Genomic DNA, 19248 nt, shown 5'->3' with positions numbered 1-19248 from the left:
GTAAAGTGGAATTGGAGTGAAGATTGAAAGTGTTCCCAACAACTTATAATCTTTTGTTTTGAATTTCACCGCACCAAGGTACGCTAATTCTGAAATTTACATAATGCAAGTTATCAATCATGAATGAAATAGATCTTTGTTTATTGCTTCCGCTACGTGTTTTGTATGAGATACAAAACCAGATTTAACCAACAGATGCAACTTTCACAAAGGTCACAGGGCTGAGGTACTTTCTACTACAAATACAATTATGCCAACACACACATTTAGTGTATGTTGAAAGAGGGGTTGCTATGCTTTTTTTCTTTAATTATTCTCTCTTGCCACGTTCAACATACACAAAATGTGTCTTGAAAAAATCACAGTGGATAGAAAAAGATCAGAAAATAGAGTAGTCTGATTGTGTTGTTCACAAACTTGTTGCAACTTGGTTGGTCGCAACTTGCATAGTCAGCATTCTAATTTAGTTCTTCTACAATGTGACACTTGCAGGTAATTTGCTATTTAAGTTTTTATTTTTATTTTTTATCATTATAAATAACTAGTTTGGGTTGTACGTGCAAGGCACGTGCCACCCATTTAGTGAGAAAATTAAGATGTATTTTTTTTTTTTTTTTGGAAGAAGTACAAAGTCATGTACTTAAATTTAAAATAGCTATTTAACATTTGAATATATATTTACTATGACAATTTCTTAGAACCTATTTACTAAAGGTAATACCTACTCACTAGAAAATTATACTAAGAATAATAATGAATGTCATTATCTTCCAACAATAAACAACTAAGTTTTGATAAGACATTGTCATAATATATAAAATTTTGCAATGAACAATGATATATGCTACAATGGAAACTATTCATCAAATGAAATACATGCAACCATCTACAATGGAGATTTTGTTATCCATACTTCCTTCTTTCTTATCTTATTTTATGAGCAAAATTACGATGTTTAGCTTAATTATTAATATGAAAAAGCCCTTTTACGCAAGAAAAATAAATTAAAAAAGAACAAGATAACAAAAGAAATAGGTCATCAAAGTTTCCATTTGATAAAATTACAAGTATAGCAGATTTAAACTTAATAAATTAGCGTTTTCTAGGTTATAAATAGAACACCATATATCACCATTCTCACTTTCCAAGCATGACTACCACATAAAATTCAAAATACAGGAAGAAAATTGTTGGGCCATTGAAATCTAGTGTGATGTATTTTAGTCATTGCACAATAAAATATTTTAGAAATCATAAGATTTCGTTAGGGTATATTTAAGACTGTAAAAGTAAGGGTGTATGCTCCTTTACAAAATATAGAGGAAAATTTTCAACTTTAGTTTAGGGAAGGAATGAAACTACCCCAAATATAAAGGGTGAAAGTGATTTTTTGCCTTTTTTTTTTTTTTTTGTGAGTGAGTGAGTGTGTGTGTGTGTTTTATTTATTTATTTACTTTACACAATATGCTAAATAAAAAAAGTCAGCCTAAGAAAATTGTGCATGAAACAATGAATTTTGGCTCAACAAATTGACTAATCCAAAAAAAAAAAAGTCTAGAAACACCCAAAAAAAAAAATTATGATATTTTAACAATACTTTTACTTTTATCTATGGTGGGGTCTTAGTATTTGTAACTGGTTTAAAATTGTGCATTAAAAAAAAAAAAAAAAAAAAAAAAGCAAACAAACAAACAAAAAGCCAATTGAAGAAAATTGTGCTTGAAATAGTGAATTTTGGCACACCAAGTTTGACTAAACCAAAAAGAAGCCTAAAAATACAACAAAATATCACAATATTTTCACAATATTTTTTATTTTCAATTGTGGTAGGTCTCGGTTTGATATTTTATTATTTTATTTTTTATGTCCATAATATTTTCATAACAAATCTTAGGTGGCAAATTGCTACTAGTTTTAATTTAGAACCACCACGTTAAATTGTGTTTAAAGCAAAAAATAAAAAGCCAGCACAAGAAAACTATGCGTGAAAATAATGAATTTTGACTCACCCAATTTGACTATTAAAAAAAAAAAGTCTAGGAACACAACAAAATAGCATAATATTTTCACAATACTTTTATTTTTGGATGTGACCATTCCCAATTTGATATTTTATTATTTCATTTTGGAAAAATGTTACATTCACAATATTTTCACAATAAATTTTAGATGAAAAATTGTTATTGGTTTGGGTCCGTTACTAATATCACTTTTTTATTCATCAATAATACCTTGCCATTTAGCATTTGTTGTGAAATTATTACGAAAATATTGCGAACTTAGTATTTCTTTTTATTTTATTTTATTTTGATCTATAAGGAACTGAGATCTCAACAATTGTAAAAATATTGTGACAGTAACAAGATGTTGTAACATTTTTACAATACATTTATTTTCAGTTGTGGTTGGTTCTAGTCTCATATTTTATTATTTTATTTTGAGTTGTAAGGAATTAACACCTCAATAATTGTGAAAATATTGTAAGAATATTTTGCATCTATAATCAATATAGCAATATTGTGTCCACACAAATAAATATTTAAAAGAAAAACAAACCAAAACACTAGCATTCTAGGAAAAAAAAAACCCAGCTTAAGCAAAAAGGTGAGTTTTGCCCCATCAAATTAAATAAACCAAAGATTATTGTAGATTGAACTATTGACTATTTTTATGTATTTAGTTAGTAGATTAGTAGATACTTTACTAGTTTAACTTACTTTTGGGGGGGGAAAAAACTCAAGTCAAATGTCCCAAATGTATGATATTTACTAAATAAGTCATAAGGCTCATAAAGCTGAAGTCTCGTAAAAAGAGTTGAACCTAAAACAATAAAGAAGTCGTGAAATATTTCGCAGATTGAAAAAACCTTTTTCAAAAACCCATTTTGACAAATTAATAGCCATCGTTAAGCTATATTCAAAATTCAAAACCTAAAACCTAGTATGTATGTCCAGTCCTTAAACCCTACTTTCTCCAAACTACATTCACTCACCCAAAAGTCAAAAGCAAGTCCTCTTTCCTAAATTCTTCAACGAAAGAACCGACTTCATTCTCTGAAGATTAAGTACCTCCAACTCTCCTTGATTTTTTTTTTTTTTTTTAATTTTTATATTCCCCTATTTGGATGCCTAGAAAATATTTGTAGCAAAAGAAAAGAATCTAGGTCTAGTTTATTATTTAGTTAATTAAACTTCTCCCCTCTCTAAATTTGAATAACGAATGAAAGTCTCATCTATTTTTTAGCCAATATATCCATTTATTTGGTTATTACGCTCAGCTGAGTGGAAGATAATTGGTTAAGCAATTCTGTATTTTCAAAAAAATAAAATAAAATAAATAGAAACAAGTATATATGTGTGTGTATTTGAAGCTTATAAAATTTATTGTATAACAAAAATAATTGTTTTAAAATAATTATTAAAAATTCTTTTAGAAGAATATTAAAGCCTAACCACTAATAATATAAATATACATGCGTCCACTATCGACCTTGATAATAAATAAATAAAAGAATTAAAAACTATGTTATATGTTAATTATTTTATTTATCCAGGCTATAAATAATGAGGGAGCTTAACTTTATTTGGTGATGTTATTGAGTAGATTTGAGGTTTACGGTCCAATTTATTTTTTTCTTGTTTTTAGCATGTAAGGAGGGGCCAACAAGCTTACCCATACCCTCGCAAGACGAGCTGTTTTATCTACTAACACTGATATCTGAGGAGACTACAAATGATCATACTCAAGTGTGGAAAGCTGTGTGGTCCATGCATGCTCCACCGAAGGTGAAAACGCTGTTGTGGCATGCTTGCCGTGAAGCTATGCCTACAAAGAAGGCTCTGTTCTGACGCACCATATCGACGGATCCAAACTGCATCAGGTTCCACGCTTCCTCGGAGAGTTCATTGCACGCTTTATGGTCTTGCCCTGAGTTGGATCTAGTGTGGTCAGATTTAGAGCTATGGAGTGTCCGAGGTGCAGTTCAGTTCGTGGACTTCAAAGAGCTCTTTATCATGGCTGATTTGAAATAACCATCATCTCAAGCTCTTCGCAGTCACAGTCTGGAAAGTTTGGAACCAACAAAATTGGGTGCGCCTTAATCAGCCCGCAGACTCACCTCACCAGAAAGCTCACATCTCAAAAGCTTGGCTAGCGGATTACCATGCCAGGCAGGTGACTTCAGACATACTAGTGCAATAAAATTAGTGCCCCAAAAAGCATTGGAAACCACCACCATCGGAGCTCTTCAAAATCAACTTTGATGGTGCAGTTTTCCCACATGAGAAAAAATTAGGCATTGGCGTTGTTATTGGAGACCATAGCGGCTTAGTGATAGCGTCATGCTCAAAATTGGTCTACGAGGAATTATGTAGTGCTGATATTGAAGCCACAGCTGCAGGGTGGGCTCACTCTCTTGCCTTGGAGATAGGAGTGAAGCGGGCTGTCTTTGGAGGGAGATTCTTTGAATGTCATTAAAGGTTTAATGGAGGGAGGCTACTGGTACCAATGGGTTGCTGATTGAGGATGCAAAAAATTTGTCTCACTATTTTGATGAATTACTTTACTCTCACATAAAGAGGGAATATAACACTTTAGCTTATAGTCTGGCTAGATATGCTGTTGGCATATCAGATTTTCTAGTATGGATGGAGATGTTCCACCACAATTACACAATGTATTTCAAGTCGACTTATTAGGCTTTTATGAATAAAAGAGCTTTCCATGTTTTCCCCTTCCAAAAAAAAAAAAAACACTGATATCTGAGTAAAAGAGCTAACTTGTGAGTTGGAGCCAATTTGATTTCCTTCTTTGCTAGCTGGACTTGAGTCTACTCACTCAACAGTAGAAGTGCTCAAACCCGGTCCCTACAAATTTAATTTTTATACATATCTTATTTATTATTTACTTTTTTATACATATTCAATGATGATATATCCCAAACACATTTATATCTCTTTCTCAACCTGATTAAAAATGGCAAAATGTCATTAAACTGCTTTCATCCAAACCTATTCGAATCTTACCAATGTTTTCCAAACCATAAAAGGAGATGGGGCTCGCCCTGTTACTATCCCTACTTAGTACTTACTTTCTCTTTGGGAAATTTGTTTTTGTCAAATGTTCGTTATTAATGACTATTAAATAACTTAATATCATTTTTGTCAAGTTAGAAGGTGTAAAGAGTAATTTTACATTTTTCATGCAAACTTGTGTTTTGGAATTTGGAGTAATCCCTTTCCCCTACTCCCTCTCCTCCCCCATCCGTCCAAACACAATGTTGGAGACAACTGAGCTTTTAAGAAGATTATTAAACTTTCATAAGAATGACTTTTGAATCTATTTAAGTACTACAAAGAGTGGTCCTGCTCTTGCTGCTATTATTCCATGGAAGAAGGTAATAATAGATATTACAATTAGACAAGCCTTCCTGATTTGCACGACCGCTCTCTTTCCTAAATCCTAACCTTCCTCTGATTTGGATGACCACTCTTTCTCAAGTCCTAACTCTTCCATTTGGATCTAAAAAGAAGAAGACTCTTACAGCAAACTACAAAACACAACAAAGTCAGAGAACCAACCAAATGATGACGGATAACTCACTTTTTGTATCATTGGCTCAACGCAATGACTTTTCACCAAAAATTATGACTTTTCACCAATCTCCGAATACAATGTAGCTGACTAGGACTCCCTAAATGCATCAAGCTGCCTACAATATTCTCGGCAACATTAGTAGGTAGTTTCTTTTCTTCTTCTTTTTTGGGTCATTTACACTCACACCGGGTGGGTGGTTAAACCGAGAACCCCACTCTTCACCTTGATCCTACTTAGTAAGGTGGAACCATTTAAGTTAAAAGCTAATTAAGCAACATCAGCAGGTAGTTTCAGCCAGCATCTTTTGTTGAATAGCCTTGTAACACTGGAGACTGCAAAAAGGAACCTTAGACTCAGAATCTCGATATTTGTGTGGGTTATTACAAGAGGGACTAGCACACTTTCCACGCGGAAGAGGATAACTGCAAATCCAGAACAAAAAAGGTTTTCAAGCCATCAGCAAAGAACATTGATGTAATTCGAAATACCAAGTATTAAGCACGCTGATATGAATTGTCATGTGTAACTTTCAATGCACAACGGAGGAGATTATACCTGTGAGGTTTAGAGTCAAATATACTAGGCAGACCTATATCCTCGGAAAACTTCAATACAGTCCCAGTAGGACCCATTACCAACCTAACGGTGTTAGATGGAAGCATCATAGCATTGGCAACCCTCCCCTATAAAAGAATATTGTAACAACAATTAACAGAATAGCTTTATATCAAAACCAGATCGAGAAAGAGAGAAAGTTCATCCAACATTAAGCAATATCTGTGCCAATTCTTCCTTGCGCTTTTTAAATTTATCTTCCCGTTTTTTCCTGCTAGACTCTTGACCAAGAATTTTTCTGATACCCTCAGCCTACAAGATTCAATCCAAACAGAAATGTTTCTATTACTTCTTACATAAGATATAAATAAGGAGGACAAACAGTGAAATAGAATAACACAAAAACAAACCTCGGATTCCCAAGCAGCCTTCTCGACTTGCATTCGCCTTCTCTGAGCAGCCTCAGCTTTCTTAAGTTGCTGCTCTAGTTCTGAAGGTTTCTCCTTTTGCTCTGGAATCAATAAAAACCACAATAAAGGTGGAAATTGCAATTAGTAATGCCTACTATAGAATTCAATAAGCTCAAAATGTAAGAACGTAAAACAGATGCAAATGCTCACTTCTTGATGGGGCAGGGGGCAATCCATTTGGAAACTCAATTACACTTGTACCAGTTGCTGAATCTTTGCTTGACTGAAGGGCCCATTGACGCATTATGAGAGTCATTTCCCTTTTATTATCCATTAAAGAATCAACAGATTCCTTTTTCTGCTTCTTCATTTTCTTAACTTCAAGTTCACCATCAGATCATGACTTTTCATCTTCCTCATAACCTGTGTCCTCAGATACTATATCTGATTTGGACCTCTTACCATCTTTGCTCGATCTTGATGAGCCAACATTTTCCACATTAGAGACCCTTGAAAGTTTCCGATGTTTCTTGCTTAATTCTTCAGCATCTTCTTTATATCCTGAGTTCTTTGAAGTTCTAAGCTTCTCCAGGCAGCAAATCTCATCATCCTCCTCATCATCACCAAATTCCCCCATCAAGTACACGCATCTTTGGGACACGATTGCTCTTACGAACCGGTTCAAAATTGTCTCCTTGCTTACCAGGTGCTCTTTCCAGAAAGCTTCCCCATCAAACACTCTTCCTTCCCAAGACTATAGCCACCTCTTGAGAAATCCTTCCGGGGAATTCCACGCTATGTAACCCGCTCCTCTTATCTATGGGTGAATGGTTATCATCTGAATTTCCCTGCAATAAAACATTTTTTAATAAAAAGATTACACTGGATTCTAAGTACCCGTTTGTTTGGGCGTTTTGAGCCCAAAAGTTGGCTTTTTGAAAAAGCCAGCCCAACTTCAGTGTTTGGTGAGCACAAAACGTGACTTTTTGACAAAAGCTGCGTTTTACATTTACGAAGGAATGCGCGTTTCAGTTTATGGACATGTTTCGGTCCATAAACTAAAAGCTGGAGTGGGCGTTTATAATGTATCCGTTGAAGTGAGTGCAATTACCAAAATTACCCTTCAATTACAACAACAACAGCAGATCAAGAACCGAAAAAAACAGAAAAAAAAAACAGCAGATCAAGAACAGCAGCTGGAGTGAGTGCAATTACAACAACAACAGCAGATCAAGAACAGAAAAAAAAAATTAGAACAATAAATGATCAAGAAAAAAAAAATAGAAGCCGATCTGATAGGAGGAGCAGCGGTGGCGGTGTGGTGGAGCAAAGACGATTTCTCCTTTCTCTCCATGCGTGTCTACGTGTGTTTGAAGATAATGACACCAGCAAGCAAGATTATGGAATCAAGTATTACAGAGAGAGCTAGAGAATTTATGGAATCAAGTAAAAAATAAATAAAAAAAATAAAGAGAGAGAGCAGAGAATGAGAGAGCCAAGAAAGGAAGGCTCTGGAATCACGTTTGGGAAATGAAGAGAAAGAAGGCTCTGGAATATAAAGGAAAAAGAGAGATGAAGGTCCTTGGGTATACGTGTGTGGTGGATAAAATGCAAGAGAAAAAAAAAGAAAAAGGAAAAAAGAAAAGAGTAAACGTATGGATGAAAGAAGTCAAACAATTAGAAATTACAATTTAAAATACTACAACAATATTTTCACAATATTTTCACAATAAATTTTAAGTAATTAGCTAATATTGATAAGTAAAAATATAATTTCAGTGGTGGGTTTAAATTAGAACTAGTAACAACTTTCCATATAAAATTTTGTTATGATTCTTGTGAAAGTATTGCAAAAAAATATTGTAGATGGAACACTTTTTGTTGAAAAATATAATTGTTGAGAATGAATAGAAAAAGAAAAAATAAATATTAAAAAAGAATAAATTTGATTAAAAAATAAAGATTAAAAAAGTGGATAATCAAAAAGTAAATGTCACAGTTGATTNCTCTCTCTCATTGCTCTTCCCTCTCAACAATTTCATATTTCAGGTAAGGGTTTTTTGATTTTATTGTTATTGTATTTGGGTATTAGTTGGTCTATGGGTGTGGGTAAGTTTGTGATTGTCAAAACTTAAAAACCCTGGTTTCCTTTTATATTTTATCCTATGGACTGAATATAGCTGTCTTTAAGTTTTTGTAGTGGAAATACTTCTATTTCTATGGATCTATGGTTTGTGTCCTGATGCTACCAAATAGATTGTTTCAAAAACATAATGTATTCATAATGTAGAAGAGTTATTCATTCCTGATGCTAAAATAAGTGTCCTGATGCTAACATAATGGAGAATGAATAATGTGTCCTGATGCTAACATAATTCCAATTTTACATGCCTGTCAAAAACATAATGTAGAATCTCCATTGATTGAAATCAACTTCATATTATGCATTCAACTACCTTTTTTCTATTTTATTATGTATCATACCACTAGGACCAAATTAATAGCCATATTGAAAAAGGAATTTATAAAGCATATGATATGGCTATCTTCTGTTACCTTACATACATTTTTGTCTTCCTTGTAAGCTGTAAACTAGGCAATAGGGCTATGAATGAGCAGAGCCCAAGCAAAAAAAAAAAAAAAAAGAAGGTTAATGAATAGGCTCGTGACCAATAGGGCTTGATAAAAAACAAGTCGTGCCTAGGCTCGTTTATGGGCTTATTAATAAGTTATATATGGGCTTGAAAAATAGACTCATATCATAGTAAGTTTTTTCATTCATTGGGAGTTGAGAGAACCCTCTTCCAAATGAAATAGGCATGAGAATATGCTTAAAATGGGTGTGATAATGTATTTGTGTAGGATCTTAAGCTCATGAGCTTTATATTGAGCTCGAGATTGGCTTGAATAATGAATTAAGTTGAACAAGCTGAGCTTAAGCTTTTACACATTTTGACAAGCTTGAGTTCAAACATTGTTTGTAGGCTTGGTTTGAGCTTGAACCAAGTTTGTACATTTTACTTTTGTTTTAAGAACAAAATTATATTTCAGCCTTTTCAGTTGTCATTGTAGTCCCTTGAACTTGATATATCATTTCTTGTTAGTATTCATTCCCTTTTTTCCCCTCTGAACCAATTGTGTTTGAGCTTTCATCTTGCTGCTAATTGCTATCTCAAACTTATAATGGATGCAGTCATGTTTTGTACTATCATTTCTTGTACATGTCACCATGTTCATCTTAGCTGCACTTCAAGTTGTTTTTTTTTTTGTTTTAATGCTCTTTAACGTACATAATAAACATAATCATCAATTGAAAATGAACAAATATTGAAAGATTTTTGGTAAAGGAAATTGCAATAGTTAAAGTTCAAAGGATCTCTTTTACTGGTTAAAAAAAAGTTAAATATGTATTTACTGTTTCTGTGACTTCAAAATGTTTTTTAACTAACATAGTAACTTGACTTTAACAGGTTCACAATGCCTGAAATTGATATAATCTTATACCACGGTGGTCCGCTGAAGAATGCCAATGCGAACAAGGGATTGCCATTTGAAGGGCCGGGTATTAAGAGCTATTATACCCAAATTGATCGTAGGTTGAAGACTCTTGACGAATTGAAGATGATGGTTATGGAAGAGTTGTGTGAGAATCTTGCTGTGCACAACATACAAATTACTTATCGTATGCCAAATGAAATCCTGAAGCACCGGATTAATTACAAGTATATGGCGATAGAAACAGACAAACATGTGAAGATCATGTTTGACAAGTTGGAGAGAATATCTGAAGTAACTAATATCGAGTTGTACATACAGTTAGAGCCGCGTGCAGAAGTTGGTATTGAGGAAATCCAACAAACACAAACAAGTTTACAGGCTACAGTTCCAGATGCTCAATATGAGTATTTTACACATGTAGAGCATGATGATGTGCATGCTGATGATGATGAGGATGAGGATGGGGATCAGAATGATGATGCGGATGACGATGATGATGACGATGATGACGACGACTATGTTGATGAGAGTACTGACATTGACGGTGATGAGATTGAAGACATGATTGAGAGAGGGGACTTTAGGGACTTTGAGAGGGACATTGATGACGATGAGACATTGGACGGTAATGAACCTGATGCAGACAATGTTCTTAGTGTCCAAAACATTACGGACACAATCCCTACCTACGCACCTCCTGCTTTGTCATTTTCTGCAAATACTTGGGAAAATATGGCTAATCCTTCACATATTGAGACACCATTTGTGTCTACTTGGAGAGAGGGGATGAATTTGTGCAAAGGCTTGACTTTTGCCAATAAAAAGGAGGTGCAGCGTGTATTAACAGTTTGTGCCGTCAAGGAAAACAAACATTTTTTGATCAGTAGGTCGACCGTAACAAAACTTTGTGCAAAATGCGTGGATGAGTCATGCAGGTGGTATGTGTGCGCAGTCATGAAGCCTAATCTCCAGGGACTATGGATGGTCACCGTGTACAAGGGTCCTCACACGTGTATACGGATTGGAGTGCGAAATGATGGTAGAATGATGAATTGTAAATTTATTGCAGCAGACATCCTTAAGCAGTTAAGTGAGGATCACACTACCCCAATTAAGTATCTCAGATCTATGATAGAGTCGAAATATGAGGGCCAAAGCCCTCTTACTACAAGGTATGGGATGCGAAACAAAAGGCGATTGGGAAGCTGTTTGGGAATTGGGAAGAGTCTTACCAAAGGTTGCAAAAGTTGCTTATGGCATATATTGATCAGGATCCGACTACCCAGGTGTTCTATCGTACGACATCCACCGATGAAGATGACACTGTATTTTTGAATTATGTGTTTTGGTCTTTCGGTCCAAGCATTGATGGATTCAAATATTGCAAGCCGGTTATCAGTATTGATGGGACCCATCTATATGGTAAATATCAGGGAAAGTTGTTGCTATATTCAGTCCATAGGATAAAATATAAAAGGAAACCAGGGTTTTTAAGTTTTGACAATCACAAACTTACCCACACCCATAGACCAACTAATACCCAAATACAATAACAATAAAATCAAAAAACCCTTACCTGAAATATGAAATTGTTGAGAGGGAAGAGCAATGAGAGAGAGAGGCAATGTGGTGAGTGAGAGAGAGAGAGGCAATGTGGTGAGTGAGAGAGTGAGAGGCAGTGTGGTGAGTGAGTGAGAGAGTGAGAGTTATGGGCGAGTAGCTGTGTAAGTGTTAAAATTTTTATGCTCTGTTTTTCGGACTGAGGAGGAAATTATATTCAGTAAAACTCGAGTTTATAAGACTCGAGTTCTTATAACTCGAGTTTTAAAAAGTCGAGATCTATGTTCTGCAATCAGATATTTATTTCTAAAAGAACTCGAGTTTTCAAAACTCGAGTTATAAGAACTCGAGTCTTATAAACTCGAGATCCAAGTGGACAACTTGTCCAGTCAGCATTTGGTCCGTGAAGCGGGGGAGCGAGACTAAAAACAGTATCTCGAGTTTCTAAAACTCGAGATGCTTAGTTTCCTTTATAGTTTCACGCGTTGTCTAACTAACTATATACAACCCTTTCCCAGGGTTATTCTGCACATTTCCCCGAGAAAGGATTGTATAATACGTCACTCACACACATAAGTATATATAGTTGGTGAGACTGCCCAATATAAATAAGACACGTTTACTTATTTCAAAATAAGACTGCCGAATCTGTCCGTACAAAGCTGTTTGGGGGCAGAAGTGAAAATAATACTCCAATCATAATCTTCACTTTGTACCACGGTTATGCTTAAATATCACTTATTTTACTAAAAATATTACAATAAAATAACTTTAAAATAGCAAAACAATATTGCTAAAAACTTATTGCGTTTTTCACTTCATGGTTGGACCATGAAGAGTGCCTCTCCCAAATGCAAAACGTGCAAACATCTTCTCCTAAACGCACGCCAAGTTCTACTTCCTTTCTGATATTCATCATAAATAATCTCAAATATAACAAACATAAGCATAATAACAATAACAATATCACTGCACACCCTTGGTGTAATGGTCATTCTAAAAGTACAAGTGCTTGTGGGTTGTGGGGGGTAAGGGTTAGAATTCAAGTATCTAGAAGGAAGTTTTACACATATATACACTTAGATTATGGTAAAGTAGAATATTTTTTTTATATCAAAAAATAATAATAATAAATAACAATAAAAATAGTTGATTAAGCCAGATTTAGCTCGTCGAAACTTCATATATATATATATATATACACGTTTAGATTAGGCTAGAGTAAAATTTCTATATTGTATCTAAAAAATAATAATAATAAAAACGATAACAATAACAATAGTTGATTAAGCCAAATCTGGCTCATCGAAACTTCACACATATATATGTTTAGATTAAGCTAAAATAGATTTTCTCTCTTGTATCCAAAAAATAAAATAACAATAACAATAACAATAGTTGCTTAAGCCAAATTTGGCTCCTCAAAGAGAGAAAAGAGGAGAGAAGATACATTACAGATTGGACAGGTGACTTTGAGAGCAACGACTCTAGCCTCAAACTGAGACCCTTTTGCCTTCAAATTCTTCTCCACATTTCATTTCTACGTTTCGATCTTCTGCTTTCCCCGAGTCATCTTTCTCTCTCTTTCTTCTTCTCTCTTCTTTCTCTCTCTGTGTTTTTTTTCCCTTTCTTAAATGCTTCAGAATTACTTGGGTATATGACTATACAATTATGACTTTATGATAAAGAGTGATTAGTTTTACTATCAGTATTTTTTTTTTAAAGAGAATAACTTCGTCACACGCGCTTTGCGATAAATGTAGACCCATGGCCAAACTTGCTCTCAAACCATCTATCTACACCTCCTTCACAATTTTTGGTTCGAGTCACCGTACACAACTTTTAGATTTATCGCTCTCGACAACTAGAGATGCTTTGGCAAATGAAATGTTTGAGGAATATCAATCTTGGCATTGTCATGTTATTTGAGACTTTATATTTATATTTATATATTGTAATTTTCTTATTTTGAACTTTGCATTATTTGAAAAACATAATAGAGATGGAAAGAAAATACACATATTTTTGGTATTTAATTTGTCTCTCTTGATATATACTAACTTTTTATTTGTTATGAACTTTAAAATAATTTTTTAGTTTGAGATTTTGAATGTTATGAAAAAAAATCCATGCATTTGGGTTTCCTCTCTAGTTGATATAAAAATTTTGGTTGTCAATAGTTGGCAAGATATTTTTTTAGTTGTTTATGACTAAAAATATTTAGTTATTATTTTGCCAATTGAATTATTAATATTACCTCATATATTTATTAAAAACGTTACTAAAATTAAAATGTAGAAGGATTAAGAAAAATAATAATTAAAAATATATATGTCGGAGCATTTTAATATTAATTGTAGGGTCAAGATTTGTAGCCCAAGCCCAAAAGATATGAGATATGAGCCCAATAAGCTCAATACAATGAATTTGTAGAGAGTGGGTGAAAGAACTAGGCTGTTTGTGAACTAAACAACAGTTAATCAAGATTTTAAAAGATGAACGAGTACAAAAACACACTTGAAACTTGAATAAACTAATGTCTGAGGAGATAAATTATGGTTTGAAAGGCTAATACAATTCTTAAAGTTACAGTAAATTTTCCTTCTTCTTCTCTTCCTCTCTCTTTCGATCTCCTTCTTATGAGAGGTCTTTTACATTTATATAGTTTTCTTTTAGACTATATTGATCGTACACTTGTTCTTCATCTAAGCATTCACATGAGTATATGTCCTATCAAGTATCTTCTTTAGTTCTCTATGAGTGGTGGCAGCTGAGATTGCACTGTTCAAGGGTCTTCTCCATATAAATGCAGCCAAAAAAGTTGCTGCAGTGCATTTAATGCGGTGATAGTAGCTTTTCCTTTAAATATTTCTCTATTCTTATCATTTTTATACGTGCCTAAAGTTCATCATTATCGTTGGAACTTCCTGGAAGGTCATCCAAACCAACCAGGTATTTGCTTGACCGATATTCATCATATCCGAGAAGGATACACTCCTCGGTCTATATTTTCTATTCTTTTCTTTTGTGATTCTCCACTCCTGGGACCTTCTCAATCATTTACTCCTCCTCGAACTTACCCACATCTTCTAATAAGGCACAAGACCCAATATATGAATTTGGGCTTTTATCCCCACATTAATTAATTCAAAAGAATAAATATTACAACATAAATATAAAGATGTGGGAGTGAATATGGAAGATGAGGAGTTAGTGAAAATGTTTAATCCCACATTGAAAAAGAGAGAGACCATTTTATTCTTTTTAATTGTAGTGATTAAAACATGAATTGTTTCAGATATTGGGCTAGATACATGCGTAAAGGGGAGGTGAAGGGTGGAGGTACTATTCAGTTTCTCCTTGTATAATTTCCATTATTATTGTGTTTGCACCAACAATATATTTTATTGATCTTAAATCCAAATCCAAATTTAGGTATTCAAACAATAGAATTCCAAATGATTTTTTTTTTTTTTTAAAGAATACTAAATATTTTTAATACACGCACACATGGAGAGAGGAGAGAAAATCTTAAAGAAACTAATAGTGGTGTATATTTAAAAGAGCCTAACTCTTGAATACACAGCAATTTCAAATGATGAATTTTAAATCATTATTTGTTTAAAAAAAAACCAAAATAAGGAATTTTAGAATCAAGAGATTTCAAATCAAGGCATTTTAAATCAATGGATTTCAAATCCAATTCCAAATCCAAATCCAAATGTGTCATCCAAACACAACCTTAGAACCAATATGGATACCAAAAATCCCATTGGATGTGAACCATAGGAGGTATTTTGGCATAGTTTAATGAAGATGTCATTCTTTTTTTAGATTTTTGCACTAAAATTCAGCTTGATGTTCATAGGATGGGTCTTTTAATGTCTAGTTAAGTCTCATGTGCAAAATAATTGAGATTTTGTTTCTTTGAGTTAATAGTGACTCACTAGTCGAGGAGGGTAAATTGAAAAAAATTTGAAATTCAAGGTTTTTTTTTTTTTTTAATTTATTTTTTTATGTATGACCATCCCAAACTATTGGGAATTATGTAAATTACCCACTATTTTTTTTTTTGAGGGAACACATCAAACTTTATTAAGAAAATCCAACAATGTCATCTAAGACAATAGAACGTACGGGTGGTGGAATATCCTCCATCCATACCGAAAAATCTGAGATACAAAGAGCATGTCTTGCTAACTTATGCGCAACCTTATTACCCTCTCTCTTTACATGAGAGTAAAGTAATTGATTAAAAAAACTAGCATTAAATCTAATATTCTCTATTAACAAACCATCTGTGGAGAGATAGGTGCTGTTGTTGATCAACGCTGTAGTCAACACGAGTGAATTTGACTCCAAGATGCCACTGTGAAATCCCACTTGTGTTGCAAAGGTCAATGTTGTTGAAGCTGCCATGGCCTCTATCTCCAAAGTCGTGTATAGTTGTGGTAATTGTTTAGCCATTGAAGCCAAAACCATACCATTTTCATCTCGGATCATCACGCTTATACCCAATTTTTCTAGTCTTTAAATGTAGCATCGTCACAATTAATTTTCACCAATCCTTGTGATGGAGGATGCCATCTGGTCTAAAAGGGTGTGGCTGTAACCTATGGATATGGTGGCATAGGAATAGTCTGTGCAAAATCGGCGAGACACTCTTTTGCCGTTGCAGCAATCTGATAAGAGCTAATATGGTTTTGTTCAAACGTAGCAGGTTCCTTTGAGTCCAGATCAGCCAAACCGAGGTGAAGAAAACTCTAGGTTAGTAATGAGCCATGATAATAATTCCTTGAAGTCCATAAAGGTGTGGTTTCTTCTGCATTGCCACTACGTATCATCCTCCCAAACCACATTAATTCTTGGCAAAACCACATAGCATGGAGTGTTGACTCTAAAGCTTGCTTGCAACGATCACAGGTCAGGTTGTCAATGATTGTTCGATGCACCAGATTCTCCTTTGTGGGCAATGAGTTTCGATATGCCCTCCACATCAGGTTTTGATTTTGTTGGGAACTTGGACAGACCAGATTGTCCTCCACAGATGTCTCTCTTACGCCCTTTGCTCCTTTTCAACTTTCAAGAACCTATACTCGGACTTGGAAGTATAAATGCCATTGTTTGTGATAGGCCAAAACAAACTATCCTCTGCCTTACACCATGAGAGTGATGGCTTTGATCAACTCTGCCTCCATAGGGGTGAAAATGTCGTCAATCATCTCATGGTTCCACTACTTAGAAATTTCCTCAATCAAAGTTGCCACTTTTGCATCTACCAATGTATCAACCATAGGTGAGAGAACCTGTGGTGGATTCTTCCTTGGCAACCAATGGTGTTGCCATATACTCACTGCCTTGCCATTCCCAATCCTCCAACGGCAGCCCCTAAGTAAAACATCTCTTCCATGTAAGATACTATTCCAAGCATGTGAACCACCACTAGTGTGTTTAGCCTCCATAATTGTACAATTTAGGAAGAAGCGAGTCTTAAAGACTTTGTAAAATAAGGACTCAGGATTTTTCAAGAGTCTCCAAGCTTGTTTTTCCAACAAGGAATCATTGAACATGGCAATGTCTCTAAATCCCATACCCCCCCCCCCCTTCCAATTTTGATTTAGTTAACTTATCCCACTTCAACCAATGTATCTTCCTTTTATCCCCCCATTGGGCTTACAAAAATTTCTTGATCATGGTTCAATTTCATGGCAAAGACCCAATGGGAGTTTGTAGCATCCCATAGCATATGTTGTATGACTTGAATGACCGCTTTATGAGGACCTCACAACCAGAGAGCTTTCCTTCCCAACATTGTAACTTACGCATACTTTTTCTTTAATAAAATTGAACCCTTCCTTCTTCCTCCTACCCACCAAAGATGGCAGCCTAAGGTATTGCTCAAAGTGTACAATTTCTTGTAGACCCAAGGCAACCTTAATTTCTTGTTTGGTTGCTTCATCGATTTATTTATTGAAAAATATGGTTGTTTTGTTTTTGTTCACATTTTGGCCCGATTCTCCTTCATATGTCTCAAGGATGTCAATGATTTTTCTGCATGCATCTCCCGTTGCCCTACAAAAAAGGAGGCTATCATCTACAAACAAAATATGGGTTAGTGCTGGACCCCTCTGACAAAGAGAGAAACCTTTTATCTCCCCTACATTGTTGCATGTTAGATGAGACCATGGAGACTTCCGTGCAAAGAAGGAAGAGGAAAGGAGATAAGGCGTCTCCTTGGCAAATTCCTCTAGTGGGGTGAATTAATCGTTGGGGGTCACCATTGACCATGGTGGAATAAGTGACTGTTTTTACACATACCATAATCAGTCCAATCCATCTCTAATTGAAGCCCATTTTTCTCATGACATTTTCAAGGTACCCCTATTCCACCCGGTCGTATGCCTTGCTCATATCAAGCTTAATGGCCATGTAACCTGTTTTTCCTGTACTCATATTTTCATACTATTTAGTGACTCAAATGCAACAAGTATATTGTCTGAAATCAACCTATTTTTGGCAAAGGCTGATTGGTGTTCAGTGATGATGGTGGGTAAATTTTCTTAAGTCTATTTGCAAGAACTTTAGAGAAAATATTATAAAGGACATTGCACAAGCTAATGGGGCGGTATTAAGTGACAAATTCAGCATTTTTTGACTTAGAAATGAGTGTGGCGAAGATATGATTTAAGGGTATGGAAAAGTACCTGAATTGAGCCATGATAATACAGAACTCATTACATCATTGTGAACTATACCCCAAAAATGCTAGAGAACAATGGTGGCATGCCATCAGGTCCAGGTGCTTTAAGAGGGGTCATTTGCTTAAGAGCTTCTTTTATTTCATCAACATGAAAAGGTGCAATGGGCTGCATTCATGTGTTCGGTAATGACCTTAAGGATATGTGCCAAGGCTGCCCCTTGTGTGATCGGATTGAAGGAGGTGAAGAGTTTCTTGATAGTAGTTCATCAAGTGAGCTGCAATCTCATCTGGTTCCACTCTCCAATTATTTTCTTCATCCATGATCCCATAGATTTAGATTTTTTTTTTTTTAAATCTTTTAGTGGCTCGGCAATGAAAGAATTTGGTTTTGTTGTCTCCATTTTCAACCAAAGTGTGCGTGATCATTGGCTCCACATGCGTGCTTCCTTGTCCAAGAGAGAGTTAATCTCCTCTTTAAGATCCCTAGCTCGTGCATTCTGCCCATGTACTTGTGCCTCATTTTCAGCAATTACCAACAACTCTTTCTTCTTTGTCAATTCCTTCCTTACGTTGCCAAAAACATTGTGGTTCCACCATGCAAGGTCTCTACCACATCTTTCCACTTTTTTAATGATTGCACTGTCCCCATACCCATGGGAATAGGATAACCATGAAGCCTCCACCAATTCAGCACACCTTGCATCTGACAGCCACATCTCCTCAAATCTAAACACCTTTCTCTGTGGTGGAATTTCCAAACCTGACAGATTAATACATAGAGGCAAGTGATTTGATGAAGTACAATGAAGATGATGAATAATTGTATCTGGAAATTTAAGGAACCAATTAGCATTAGCCACACCCCGGTCAAGTCTCTCCCAAATAGAATGGTTGTCTACGAAGTTGCTTGCTCCATGTGAACCTATTACC

The 19248-nt window shown here is 34.9% G+C and overlaps 1 protein-coding gene and 1 pseudogene across 1 annotated transcript; one reads left to right on the top strand and one right to left on the bottom strand.

Annotated features, from left to right (window-relative positions):
- Positions 1-5314: 5314 nt before the first annotated feature.
- Positions 5315-9127, bottom strand: LOC112027123 (uncharacterized; annotated as a pseudogene).
- A 910-nt stretch (positions 9128-10037) lies between these two features.
- Positions 10038-14986, top strand: LOC136067844 (uncharacterized). Its single transcript, XM_065774183.1, has 2 exons — positions 10038-11230; positions 14917-14986. The coding sequence occupies exons 1-2, from the start codon at positions 10038-10040 to the stop codon at positions 14984-14986; spliced, it is 1263 nt and encodes a 420-aa protein (XP_065630255.1).
- The last annotated feature ends 4262 nt before the right edge of the window (positions 14987-19248 follow it).

The sequence above is a fragment of the Quercus suber genome, unplaced genomic scaffold (assembly GCF_002906115.3).
Source record: "Quercus suber isolate HL8 unplaced genomic scaffold, Cork oak 2.0 scaffold_87, whole genome shotgun sequence".
In the NCBI taxonomy this organism is placed as follows: domain Eukaryota; kingdom Viridiplantae; phylum Streptophyta; class Magnoliopsida; order Fagales; family Fagaceae; genus Quercus; species Quercus suber.
The sequence above is the reverse complement of the archived record's forward strand: the minus strand, read 5'-3'. Positions and strand labels throughout refer to the sequence as shown.